We start from the raw sequence: 12500 nt of genomic DNA on the forward strand, positions 1-12500 counted from the left end.
ACAGGTCACGAAAATCCTGCCTCTTTTGTGGTGGAATTCACTCGTTCGAGAAAGGAAAATGTCCAGCATGGGGTCACTGATGCCGTCAATGTGGAGGAAGAAATCACTTTGCAAGCAAGTGCAAGAAACCTGGAAAGCGCGTAAACAACATTTCGTCGACATACTCCCTCATCGTCAGTGGATGATAATGAAGACATCGACTACATAACTAGCATAGCAGTCGACAGTGCAAACATATGCTCTATCAAACCATCTGATAACAGCCATTTTCCCAAGGAGATATATACCAAAATGCTTATTGATGACAGGCCCATCAAGTTTCAAATAGATTGTGGATCATCGATAAACATTTTGCCGAAAGATGTCGTTGACAACTAAGACTTGACAACCACTACAAAAACCCTCATCATGTGGAACAAAACGGAAGTCACGCCACTAGGCACTGCAAGACTCATTGTCACGAATCCTTATAACCGCAAGAAGTACTCTGTAGAGTTTGTCGTAGTGAAGGAAAAACTAGCCCCTTTGATAGGAGTAAGGGCTGCACAACATATGAAGCTTCTCACAATACACTGGAATAATTTCAAGTTGGTACCAGCGCCCAAGCGGAATGAAGGAGTGGTTCATCAGCTGTTGACAGTGCAGCAAGTTGTCATGCAATACCCGAGAGTCTTCAAGAGCCAACTCGGACGTTTCCCAGGCATGGTGAATTGAAGTCGACCCAAATGTCGCATTAAAGGAGAGGTTCAAGAAAGAGATAGACAGGCTTCAGAACCTGGGAGTAATCGCCCAGGTAGACCGACCCACTCCATGGGTCAGTAGCGTGGTAGTGGCAACCAAAAAGTCTGGAGCACTTAGAATCTGTATCGATCCACGACCACTGAATGCAGCTCTCAAGCGTGAACGCTATCAGCTTCCTATCCTCGATGACATCCTACCTGAACTGGGACAAGCCAAAATATTCTCCACTGTTGACTTACGTTCCGGCTACTGGCATTGTGTCCTTGACGAAGAATCTAGTGCTCTCACCACCTTTGCAACACCCTTTGGACGGTACCGGTGGTGCAGGGTCCCATTTAAACTATCCGTGTCATGAAATATTCCAGAAAAGAGTCAATCAGGCTCTGGATGGATTAGAAGGTGTTCTAGACATAGTAGATGATATCTTGATCTATGGAGTTGGGGACACAGACGAACAGGCCAATGCTGACCATGACCAGAAGCTGGTCAAGCTGCTAGAGAGATGTCAGTCGCATGGTATAGCCCTCAATCCAGACAAGCTGAAATTGCGCTCCAAGAGCGTGACGTTCATGGGACATGTGCTAACCAATGAGGGTATCAAGATAGATCCCGATAAGGCCAAAGCGATCAGAGACATGCCGAAACCTGCCGATATTGAAGGCGTACAACGGCTGAATGGGTTTGTAAACTACCTGGCAAAATTTCTGCCTAGACTAGCAGACAGTATGGAGCCAATTCGACGACTCACCCGAGTCTGGACAGAGGAGCAAGACAAGGCATTCAAAGAGGTCCAAAAGATGGTTACAGAAGCACCAATCTTGAGTATATTATAACCCGTCCAGTCCCCTAGCAATCCAGTGTGACACTAGCCAAAAGGGCATAGGCGCGGCCCTCCTTCAGAATGAGAAACCAGTGGCATACGCCAGCCGTGCTCTATCCGATGCCGAGACGCGATATGCCCAGATAGAGAAGGAAATGCTCGCTATCGTTTACGCACTGGAGAAATTCAACCAGTTTACATGCGGGAGGCACGTCACAGTTTACAGTGATCACAAGCCTCTTGAAGCAATCCTCAACAAGCCCCTCGCATGTGTGCCAAGACGCCTGCAAGGAATGATTATGAGGCTCCAAAAGTACGATCTGGAAGTTCATTGCGAAAAGGGAACAGAAATGCATATTGCAGACTTCCTATCCCATGCATACCTGCCAAGCACGGAGCACCCAACGGGAGCAGACTTCGAATATGTCAGTATGGCCAGTTTCTTACCCATCTCAGACCAGCGACTGCAGGAGATCCGAGACGAGACAGAAAGGGACGAGACACTCCAGATCCTTAAGTCTGTGATCCTCCAAGGTTGGCCTGCAGAAAGAAATGCAACACCGGCACAAGTAGCACCGTACTATAGCATACGAGACGAGCTATCAGTGCAAGACAGACTCATATTCAGAAGTGAGAGAGTTGTCATACGGAAAGCCTTACGCGGAAACATGAAGCAGAGGATTCACTCATCACACATGGGAGCTGAGTCCTGCCTAAGACATGCACGGGAATGCATTTTTTGGCCAGGCATGAATGCTGAAATCAAGGAGATGATAGCTACCTGCGAGACCTGCAGAAAATATGAGAGGTCGCAACCAAACCAGCCATTGATGCCACTTAAGACACCATCCAGACCATGGGAAAGGATTGGAGTCGATCTTTTCACGTTTGACAACAAAGAGTTTCTCATCACCGTCGATTATTTCAGCAATTACTGGGAAATAGATAAACTCAACAACACCCTAGCCAGCACAGTGATTCTGAAACTGAAGAGCCATTTTGCAAGATACGGATGCCCTGACCAAGTAGTCAGTGATAATGAGCCACAGTTTGACTGCAAAGAATTCCGAAAGTTTGCAGAGAAATGGGACTTTGAACACACCCCAAGCAGCCCCGGCAACAGCAAAGCCAATGGGAAAGCAGAATCTGCTGTAAAGACAGCAAAGAGTCTTCTACGTAAAGCACTGGATAGCGATAAAGATCCCTACATGGCGATCCTCGACTACCGAAACACGCCAACTCAAGGAGTGGACTCGAGCCCAGCACAAAGACTCATGAACAGGCGCACAGACTCTGTTGCCAACATCCGGAAAATTACTCCAGCCAAGAGTAACATACCCAGAGATAGACACGCAGAACCTAGTGAAGCGACAAGAACAACAGATGAAATATTTCAATGACGGCGCCAGAGATCTCAGAGAGCTAGCAGAAGGCGACATAGTTAGGATGAGGCCGTTCCGATCAAGCGACAAGGTATGGAAGAAAGCAACTGTCAGAGGTGGCTTAGACGAAAGATCATACACCGTAGAGACGCCAGACGGAGGGGTTTACCGCAGAACCAGAAGCCATCTTAGAAAAACACCAGAAAGAGCAGAGGATGGGTCCAACCATGACAGTAAAGGTGTGGAGAAGGGGAGGAGATCCTCAGGTGAGCAGAACTCACTATGAGAACCAGCTGTTAGTCTACCAACCCCAAAGGAGGCCGAGCAACAACAGAAAACCAGCGAACCACCTAAAACGGTTGCACCGAGCCCTGCCCAACCAGGACCAGTGAACAACCAACATGCGAGACCTCAACGCTCAAGGAGACCCCTCGGTTACCTGTAAGACTGTCTGCAAATAGAATAGGCAGACAATTTAACAATCTGGACTGACAATTTCATATTGATCCCACTAGGCCATCAGACTTTGATTTTTTTATTACTGTTTTGATTTTTCTAGAAAGGACTTAACATGAACGCTGACATCTCATAATTGATTCGTCGCTATACCAGTTATTTTTATTTTATTATTATTTTTCTTTGAAAAAGGAGGGATGTTACACGGCCTGGATTACACGACCTTTGCCTTAATAAAACTTACTTCTATCATCCTATGTTGATGTGCATGTCCTTTGCGAATGCGAATTGTAACAGCAAACGCTCTTTGGCTTCTTTTGGACAACCTTTCTTGAAACAGCAACTGTCAGTAAACAAAGCCAATAACAATTTTAAAGCATCCTAAACCACAAGGATTTCAAAAGTGTGTACAATTTCAATGAATTCACATTCTTTCTTGTCCACCCGCTTTTCATTGAGAGAGCAAGAAAAGCCATCTTTGTCTTCTAAATGGATAGATCACATGCATTAAAGAATGCATGGTCACAAATGTGATGACTTGACTCTGAAGAGGACTTCTGCTCAAGTTGTCGAAACATCAGTTAATGTCATCCTGAGACCACACTCACCCGGACAATCATGCTTAGTAATCATTATAATAACAAACTGAAAGAACCTTTACATGTATAGGGAAGATAACTGTTTACAAACACAGCTTTTGTTGTTCAAATGTGCCAACCACAGGGACAAAAGAGCCTTTGTTTCGACAGCCAATGAGACTATGGTTGGCACATCAATGACAATAGGTGATGTCAACAATATCTTGCCTATATCGTATGGATGTTTTTGATTGACTTTTTCTGACATGTGTGTGCCCACTATCCACTGGGAGAATTTGCTCTTAAAATGGCATGATGCTTTTTATTAATCATTATTGTACAAAAACCTTACTTTGGCTTCGTAAACTGACAGCTCAAGTCCTTGTTTAAGAATTCCACATTGCAGCAGATAGATGCAATCATTCGTCTGTTTTGCAACATTCTTCAGTTAAGGCCTGATTTGTTTTCTACATAAAATTTTATTTGGACTCCAAGTTGGCACTGAAGTCACGTAAGTGTGGGACTGATTTTAGGAGGAAAAATGCTTGAGAAGAAATTTTCTGTATTTTTCACTTCCATTAATTTAAAGCTTATTGTTTTAAAATGTGGAATTCCTAAAAAGTCAGTTTTCTGTCAAAATGTGCATATTTGCACTAACATTAATATTTGTCCAGTTTTAAGGTGCAGTCTGTTGGACATGCTCAGAAATAAGAATACTGGATAGTGGTAAGTTCCACTCAATTAAGTGAAAAATTTAGATGCCATTATGTGTATTCTTTTTTCGTATTATAAGGGCCAATCAAATAACACCTTTATTCAATTTTCTTAATTATATGTTCCAAACTCAGGAACACATACCGTAATGCTGTTGCTCTAGGCAGCAGAAGCCAGAGACCAATTTGGTTTCAGGGGCTACACACATTACAAGTGTTTCATTTGTAGCTGCACCAGTTAGGGTACTATAATTTCACCTGTTTGAGACAGCTTCCATTCTCCATTTTTTTCGGGATGTCTTGCCCTTTTTTGTGTGTATTATGATAAGGGTTTCTAAAATGATTTTACGTGGGACAAGAATGAAAGAGCAAGGGTTAACAAATTTACTGGCCAAATCGCAGCTGGCTAGCAAAACTTCCCAAACATGACAAGAGCTGGCAATATCACCAGTAAAAATGCCTTTTTTCTTCAAAAGGACAACCTTTAACTCTTGCATCGTAAAACTTCAGGTAATTTACATTTGTGACTGCATGAGGGCATTTTGTTTTTGAGATTCATTTCAAAATCCATTTGTATAGCAAAACTTGCTTTTTGCAAAAATTTCTCATGCTAGCAGATGGCATTAAGCATTTTGTTATTGATCACTGGCTTCTTCCGTCTTTTTGTTCACAAAAAAAACCCAGCTGATCACAGGTTACTCTGATGTAGTTCTGTATGATAAGAAACCCAAACCCTAAATAAACTGATAATTAGCAACTATTCACTGAAGTGGAGGTGGCCAGTGGTGGATATTTACCAAGCTGCGAAGCGGCGAGGTAAATATCCACCACTAGCCACCAACACTGAGGTGAATAGCTGTTTTAGTATATACTAAGACAGGAGGTGAATAGCAAAGGATATCCGGAGTTTGAGTAGCCAATCAGTGCGGATGTTCAACGCTATCCACTGTTTTAGTATATGCTAAAAATTAATCTGAGAAAAGCCTTAAGTCAGCTGTCACTCCTCATTTTTCATGTCTAAACTGCAGTCTGTCACAATGTAAGCTTCAACAATTTGTTCATGAATACTTCTTATTCCAAAAAGGCCAGTTGCCGTTTTAGTATTCTTTTGTTTGCTTGGAAATTAGCCCTTGTTACCTTGTTCAAGGTTAAATATTCTTTCGAATTTTAAGTATACGAACGAGGCAACAAGTGCTAATTTGCAAGCAAACAAAAGAATACTAAATTATTAGAGGGTAATGTGAAGTGCTAGTTTTACCCATATAGACCATGTGAGCGTTAGCCCTAGTAATGGAAATGGGCCCACATAAGGACAGAGAAAAACTCTGACCAGGGTGGGAATTGAAAATGGCAGCCTTTTTGGAATAAGGTGTATTGAGTTCCAACTTCTATTCAGGAAGTGGCCCTTAATTCATCTATTCCTTCATTTAGGGTTTGGGTTAGGGATGTGACAAAAAGAAAATACCGGTAATACCAATTCTAATTTTCTTAAATTGCTATAGAAAGTTTTGTGTGACTCCTGAAGAAAATTTGAAAAAAAAGAAAGAAAGAAAGTTTTTCTTGAACAGGGATGACTCGTTTCTCCTTGAAGCTTACTTCAACTGAGATTACGTCTGGTTGCATCACCAGACCTTCCACTGTGATCCTTGAAATTGTCCCAGGTACTTGGTCTTGGGTTGCCTTAAATGTTCACCAATGCTTAAGTTGACAATCTGACAGAAAGTCGTAATAAAACCATTGTTGTCATCTAGAAATTAATACAATTAACAATAAGTATATTATACATGAACATTGCTTGATATCTCCATTCCATTTTTTGGTCCTCAATTAGTAGACCACATGAGCTCAGTCAACAGACCTGCTTGCTGCCATTACACATGTAATACCAGGTCCCATCTACCCTAGAGCAAAATAGGCTTCCTGCCTTGCTTTTGTAATGTACTGCTTGCCTGTTTTGAATCCTTTCATCTTCTTTATTTGTGGCCTACCTACTTTGTTTATAATGTCCTCATGCATTTTGTTTGGGTGGACCAGCTTGAACGTTTCATACATGTATGTTACCATCCAGTCCTTCCCCTTTTTCTGTTTCTCTAGGTGTAGTATTTTACTTCTTGTACTTACCTCAATTTATTATCGGTTGCATACGTTTTTGTTACAGTAAGTGTGCTCTTACATATTTTCTTTTTTTAGTTATGAGCAATTGCAGTGCAAATGGATTACTTTAAATTTTAAAAAAAATTAATTTACTAACCTGGAGAGAACAAACTTCTCCCTTCACGGACGCGCACAGAACTAAAAAGAAAAGGAAATTTAATTGTGACAGTATGTCCTTATCTAAATTACCTTAGTTTATAAATAAACATGGTGATTTTTTTGACACCAATGTAGATGTTCTTAAAGATAATGCATTTTGTTTGGAAAAAAAACGTTTTAAAGGTTACAAATGTGAGAAGTAGAGTATAATCAAACGATAATTTGATTACACTCGCTAAAATGGCAATTTCAAAGCACCTATAGAATTCTCATACCCAGATAGGAAATATGATTATCCTTTGGTTCTGGCCGTATTTGATCTTCATTCTTATATGGTTTTGGCACAGCTCCCCTGGTTCGCCAAGGCATCGTACGAGGATTCTCGCTATGGGCCCTGGTAACCTGTGTTGGCTTGCACTCAAGATCTTGTGTAAAGGCACCTAACAAAAATTGAAGAGGTGCAAAGATAAAGTAATTAGGAAACATTAAGATGAGTTGAAGTTCAGTAACCCCAAATCTCTCTCCCTGAAAATTCCTTTTTTTTCTTTTGACATCCTGAAGTGGTTGACTTTTTTAGGAGGCAACTGATGTTTGAGTTGACTGTGAAGATTGTTACCTAGTAGTTGATAACCACAACCTTCTACAAGGTGGTGAAATGGACAGTCATTTTGACAGGGAAGTAAGGTTGTTGACCTTATTCTTGTCTACAATGATGATGTTGGTTATGATGAGGAACGTCTTGCGCTACCTCGTTACCAGGGTGAAACCTGATAATGGGACCTCCAGAAATCCAGTCTGATGCCCTCATCATTTGAACGTGCTACAAGCATGCTGAGTCCCCAAAATTTGTAATGCATATATCCCAGCCTTCCTATAAATCCTATTTTTCCTATTTATTTTATAGGATCCTATAAAACTCCTATAATGAGCCAAAAACTGCTATATTTCCTTTTAACACAGTTTAAGGAAAATGAAAGTGTTAATGTTTCTCATTCAAAATGTGTCATCTCTTGATATATATCGTAATATGATAACCCTTTAAGCCCCAATATCCACTTAGAAATTCTCATACTGATCTTTATACATTTCCTGAAAGAATTAGTTGAGAGAGTTTGATAACAGATGAAAGCATTTTCCCTTTAGTGATCATTTTACAAACTCTCATAAGTATTGATGTTGGTCGCTATTGGGAGTTAAACTTCTCATAAGTGGCTGACCTTTTTTGGAGGTTGTAAGGGGTGGTCATGTGACTGTTGACAATCACTGTTTACTTTTGTTTGTAAATCGTCTTATCAATGAACACATTGCAAACTAGTGTCTTAGTCTCCGAAATGATGCAAGACTCATTGAATTGTGTTTCAACCTAAGAATTTTATCTGTGAGTGGCTGAAAATCCTCCTATAGAACTCCTTTATTTTGTCCTAAAATCCTATAAATCTCCTATATTCCTGCTAATTTCCTCTTATTTTTCCTATAATTTTTTTTGGAAAATGGCTGAGATGTATGTTAATGTAATAGATGTGCATATGTACTTATTTGTTTGCTTCCTGGAGGGGCTTATCAGAGCCACTGAAGGGATGATTATATCATTCATTTTATAACCAGTTCTTAGTCTGCCACCCACAAAAAAATTGCATTAACACTTGATGCAAATAAATACAACCAATCTTCAGGAAACTCATTTGGCTGAATGCATATCAGTTGGCTATTCACATGCACAGCGGAAAAGCTTAACCAGGGACTTGCTGCTCATTAGTGGGACTTGAGCATATGATCTCCAAATTTCAGGTTTCAAGCCCAACACCCCAAGCACCCAGATACGCTGTTTCTTTTCAATATTTATTTCGCTGGCTACTAAAACTGAAAATTGCACGTTAAGGAGTACTCTTGGCATGACTGTCACTTGTACTTTAGATATTACGTACCTCTTGAGCACACAGAATTTCCACTATTTCAAACTTTCCATCCCGTCTCAGCAATTCAAATTCGATTGTCACTTTTGTATCCTTGGTTAAGGATATTCGATAGGTAGGTTTGCTCTCTTCTATGCTCATGCCTTCCTCTCCCAGTGCAATGAACTTGACAACATTCCAGTCGAAATCTCCCTGTACTTTAATGGTTTCCTATCATTCAAGGGAAAGTATGATTATTTTCGCTCAACAGTGCCATTTTTATTTACCAAGGTGTCTGAATCGTTCTTGTGCTAATTTATCAAATTAGATAAATGGGCATGAAGTAACTTTCCTTTGTCAAATTGAGTTTGTCTCATTGTTACTGGCAAGAATTTTTTTTCTATACATGACCATGTTTAAGTTTGAAGGCCAAGTATGGAGATTAACGAAATTAAAAGAAACAAAACAGCCTTTAGAAGTTTGCGAGCCATTTGGATATTTAGGAAGTAAGGAGGAGGGTGTGGCCACCATGGTCACAAACGAATGTCGATGGTACTGAGATTAAATCGGTATTCCCGAAAAGAGGTATTTGTCTGTATAAATCCCGAGTTGGTAGTCTGCCCTAACGTCAACTCTTCAGCTCCTTTAGCGTGTCTGCTTGGACTTGCAAAACCCAGCCTAGAGTTTGAGTTGAATGTTCAGCACACCTAGGTGTTAAACAAGTTGCAAAAAAGGGAAAAACCCATTTGTGTTTGGAAAAGCAACTTATGGCCTTGGGGCAACGGAACGTGAAGTTTGCGCACTATTTCCTAGTCCTAACACGGCTTCTTTGCTTAAAGTGCTCATTGTAACATTCTGAACTGTGTTTTTCATGTCGATCATTCATGTTTCGAAAATATACCCACCTATTGCTTACCAACTTAACGTCAGAGCAGACACTATTTCCTTAGTGTTTTTGAATACAACGAAAGAGGTGTAGAAACTAATTTTATTGGCGTATATAAACCCAAATAGCCTTCTTGAGCTCAAGTCGCGAAAATACTGCATTTTATGGGAGGTGAAAGAGGCAAAATCTCATTTAATGTTTTCCAAATAATATTGAGAAACGTCAGAATCTCAAGCGAGATAATCTAGTATATTATTAAGTTACTATAGTATCCTTTGAAAGCAATCATTTTATGTTATTACTGCAATTTTCCTAGTCAGCGTTTAGTTCAGATCTACCTGACTAGACTGAAACACAGTTCCTCTTCTTACTGCTTTGTAGTATCCACCACAAAGTTTTTCATTTCTACGCCCTGAGGTAACAAATGAGGACGTGACTCGGAGTTCGAAAACCCAACGGAGACCAACCAAGAAGATTTTTTTTTTAACTAGACGTGAATTTTTCACTACTTAAGCCTTACGTCTGGATAACGTTGCACAGCAACGAAGTGAATGGAAAATCCCGTTTCGTTTGTTGGTGGGTGCACAGCATCTGTCAAGTAACATTCAAATTCCCTTGGTCTGGATGGTATTTGAATTGGAGTTTTCTTCGGCCACATTCCTATAGTAATAAAGAAAATGCAGTTAGGCAGGGTATGTCCCTTTTTTTCCTTTAGCGTCGAATGCGTTTCCTGTCGGTTGGATTGAAAAAAAAAATCACAAGTTGTCTCGGAATCGGAGGCCTGCTACGCCAGCATCATTGCAGCGGAGCCTGGAAAACACTAAGTCGTGAACCCAAAATCAATATGGCGGAAAAGTTGGTTGATGTTATTGTAAAATTAAGACAACATGGGGAAAAGGATCAACCACCGAAACTCCTATGCGACATAAAAATGGTTTAACTACGTCGTTACTTTTTTTTTTTTGTAAACGCAAAAAGTTGGGTCGGTCAGACGACTCTAAACGGAGGAAAAAAAACGAGGATAGTCTAACCTTCTTTACCCACTTCGTTGAAGGGTCTAGGGTTTATTCTGCAGTCATCTCAAGTGGCAAATAATTTGAATGGCTAGGGTTTTCAGAGATTTAAATCACATGTGTGTGAATAGGCGATTGTAGCTTCAAGTCAGCATTTAAATCCTTCACCTCACTAAAACATACATTGGTTCGCACAAAAGTGATTTCATTCATGATTGGATTCGTCTTCGAATTTTTCGCTCGTGCTTCATTGAATGGTCATTTTAACCAGACAGACGAACTTTGCTAAACGTGCATGAGAATTAGAGACTTACATACCATGAACAGGAATTTTTCCTCTTCCTTCAGCCTGGGAAGGATCCTCATTGTATTCTGACGGGTTGTGGTCGTCAGCAGAACTTTCACATGGTAAAGAAGGTAAACTTAAGGCAAATTCGCGAGCATATTCAGGGGGCAAGGGGGCAGGCCGAACGCTCGGCAAATGATCTGCACGGCTTTGCTCATCGATAAGCTTCCCACAGAGGCTGCAGTAAGATCCCTCAGCTCTAACTGTACCATCGTCTTTAAGACAACAGCATCTTTGCGTTGCTTCCCCTGGGCTCTGTCCGGCTTCCGTGTTATGGATTGGTTCCCGGGAGTGCTCTTGTCCTTCAGGCACCCTTTCAGTATATACATGTAGTAATTGTGCAGTTTGATAAACTGGTTGACTTTCAGAGTGTTCATTTGCATTGCTTGAGTCTGACCCAATGCCTTGTGCCTGAAAGGAAAAGGACAGAATACACTTAGGTCGAAGCGTTGGAGCGACGAACTGATTCCGACGACAGCGATAATCACTCGTGGAAAAGAAAAACGAAGCATTGAAGAAGAGATCCGTTTTGAGAGAATAGGCAAGGTATGGAAGTACATTTCTCTTGTTTCTAGTCTTTCCGAAACTTTTCCTATTGATTTTAATTATACAGAAAGGTGTAAAGTGAAAGTCAAGGTCTCCAATTTCGTCGTCGGCTTTTTCCCGTTTTGTGAACCAAAAATAAGATATTGTGCCTGTTACCCCAAAAAATAATTACAAAAGAAGTTATCCTAAGCTTTGCTACCTCCCTCAAGCCGGTTCTGTTACTCTGATCTTCCATTTTTGTTTTCACTTTCCTCAAAACTGCAGTCACGAACAGAAAATGAACATTACTTATTTGTCCTACTTTTCTTGCAAAGCACGAAAGACTACGTCATGGACATGCGCTTCGATGATTGGTCATATAGTTAGGGTGATGACTCAACAACCAATCAGCGACCACCGGTCACGAAAATGGCCATTTGTAATCCATGTAGTTGTGAATAAATTTCTTGGAAAGAACGGAAGTATACGTCAATGTAATGCGTTTGATTGGACAGATATTTTAAAGTGATTACTCAACCAATGAGAGCGACCGCATGACAATTTTAAATGCGTCAGTAATTGGTTGGATATTTCTCGGGGAACCCCCAACTAAATTCTCTGAAATCGAATCAGTTAGCCGGAACTTGCGATTTATCTTCATAGTGAATAGCATCCCAAACTTCGTGCTTTTGGTAACCTTGAAGCTTTTAAAATTATCATCAACGAATTCTTCATTTTTGGTGTTTCTAAAAGTATTTGTATGCGTGCATTGATCTTGTGATTGGTCATCAATTTCTCTCGAGGAAACCTCCGTTCTGAGCCGCTTCATCTACTCTGAAGGTTTGGAATTATTAATATTCAGTTATTGTTCCTCTGTTTCATTTTGTACAAAATC

The 12500-nt window shown here is 40.5% G+C and overlaps 2 protein-coding genes across 4 annotated transcripts in view; one reads left to right on the top strand and one right to left on the bottom strand.

The window, feature by feature from the left end:
* Positions 1–6265: 6265 nt before the first annotated feature.
* LOC138000316 (uncharacterized) lies at positions 6266–11923 on the bottom strand. 2 transcript variants are annotated; one of them, XM_068846633.1, is made up of 7 exons: positions 11826–11923; positions 11053–11491; positions 10242–10381; positions 8869–9066; positions 7219–7383; positions 6942–6982; positions 6266–6402 (listed from the first exon to the last, which is right to left on the bottom strand). In XM_068846633.1, the coding sequence occupies exons 1-6, from the start codon at positions 11859–11861 to the stop codon at positions 6965–6967; spliced, it is 996 nt and encodes a 331-aa protein (XP_068702734.1). In that variant the 5' UTR covers positions 11862–11923; the 3' UTR covers positions 6266–6402; positions 6942–6964. The 2 variants fall into 2 exon arrangements, with proteins under 2 accessions (XP_068702734.1, XP_068702733.1); XM_068846632.1 differs by having other exon boundaries at positions 6299–6437.
* Positions 11924–12205: 282 nt separating this feature from the next.
* LOC138000318 (uncharacterized) overlaps positions 12206–12500 on the top strand; it is an 18685-nt gene continuing 18390 nt past the window's right edge. The window contains exon 1 of one of the 2 annotated variants that reach the window (XM_068846634.1): positions 12206–12445. The gene's annotated coding sequence lies outside the window, so the exon portion shown is untranslated. The remainder of the gene's footprint in view (positions 12446–12500) is intronic. The other variant, XM_068846635.1, reaches the window with a different exon arrangement.

The sequence above is a fragment of the Montipora foliosa genome, chromosome 4, assembly GCF_036669935.1.
Source record: "Montipora foliosa isolate CH-2021 chromosome 4, ASM3666993v2, whole genome shotgun sequence".
Lineage (NCBI taxonomy): Eukaryota > Metazoa > Cnidaria > Anthozoa > Scleractinia > Acroporidae > Montipora > Montipora foliosa.

What these genes read in the sequence shown, in the direction of transcription:
- LOC138000316 (XM_068846633.1), bottom strand. Translation starts at nt 11,861, where the DNA reads ATGGAAGATCAGAGTAACAGAACCGGCTTGAGGGAG. An exon ending in AGGAAAAATTCCTGTTCATG is followed by an intron (nt 10,382 to 11,052) that starts GTATGTAAGTCT and finishes TTATTACTATAG; the next exon opens with GAATGTGGCCGAAGAAAACT. An exon ending in CTGTGCAACGTTATCCAGAC is followed by an intron (nt 9,067 to 10,241) that starts GTAAGGCTTAAG and finishes CTTGAATGATAG; the next exon opens with GAAACCATTAAAGTACAGGG.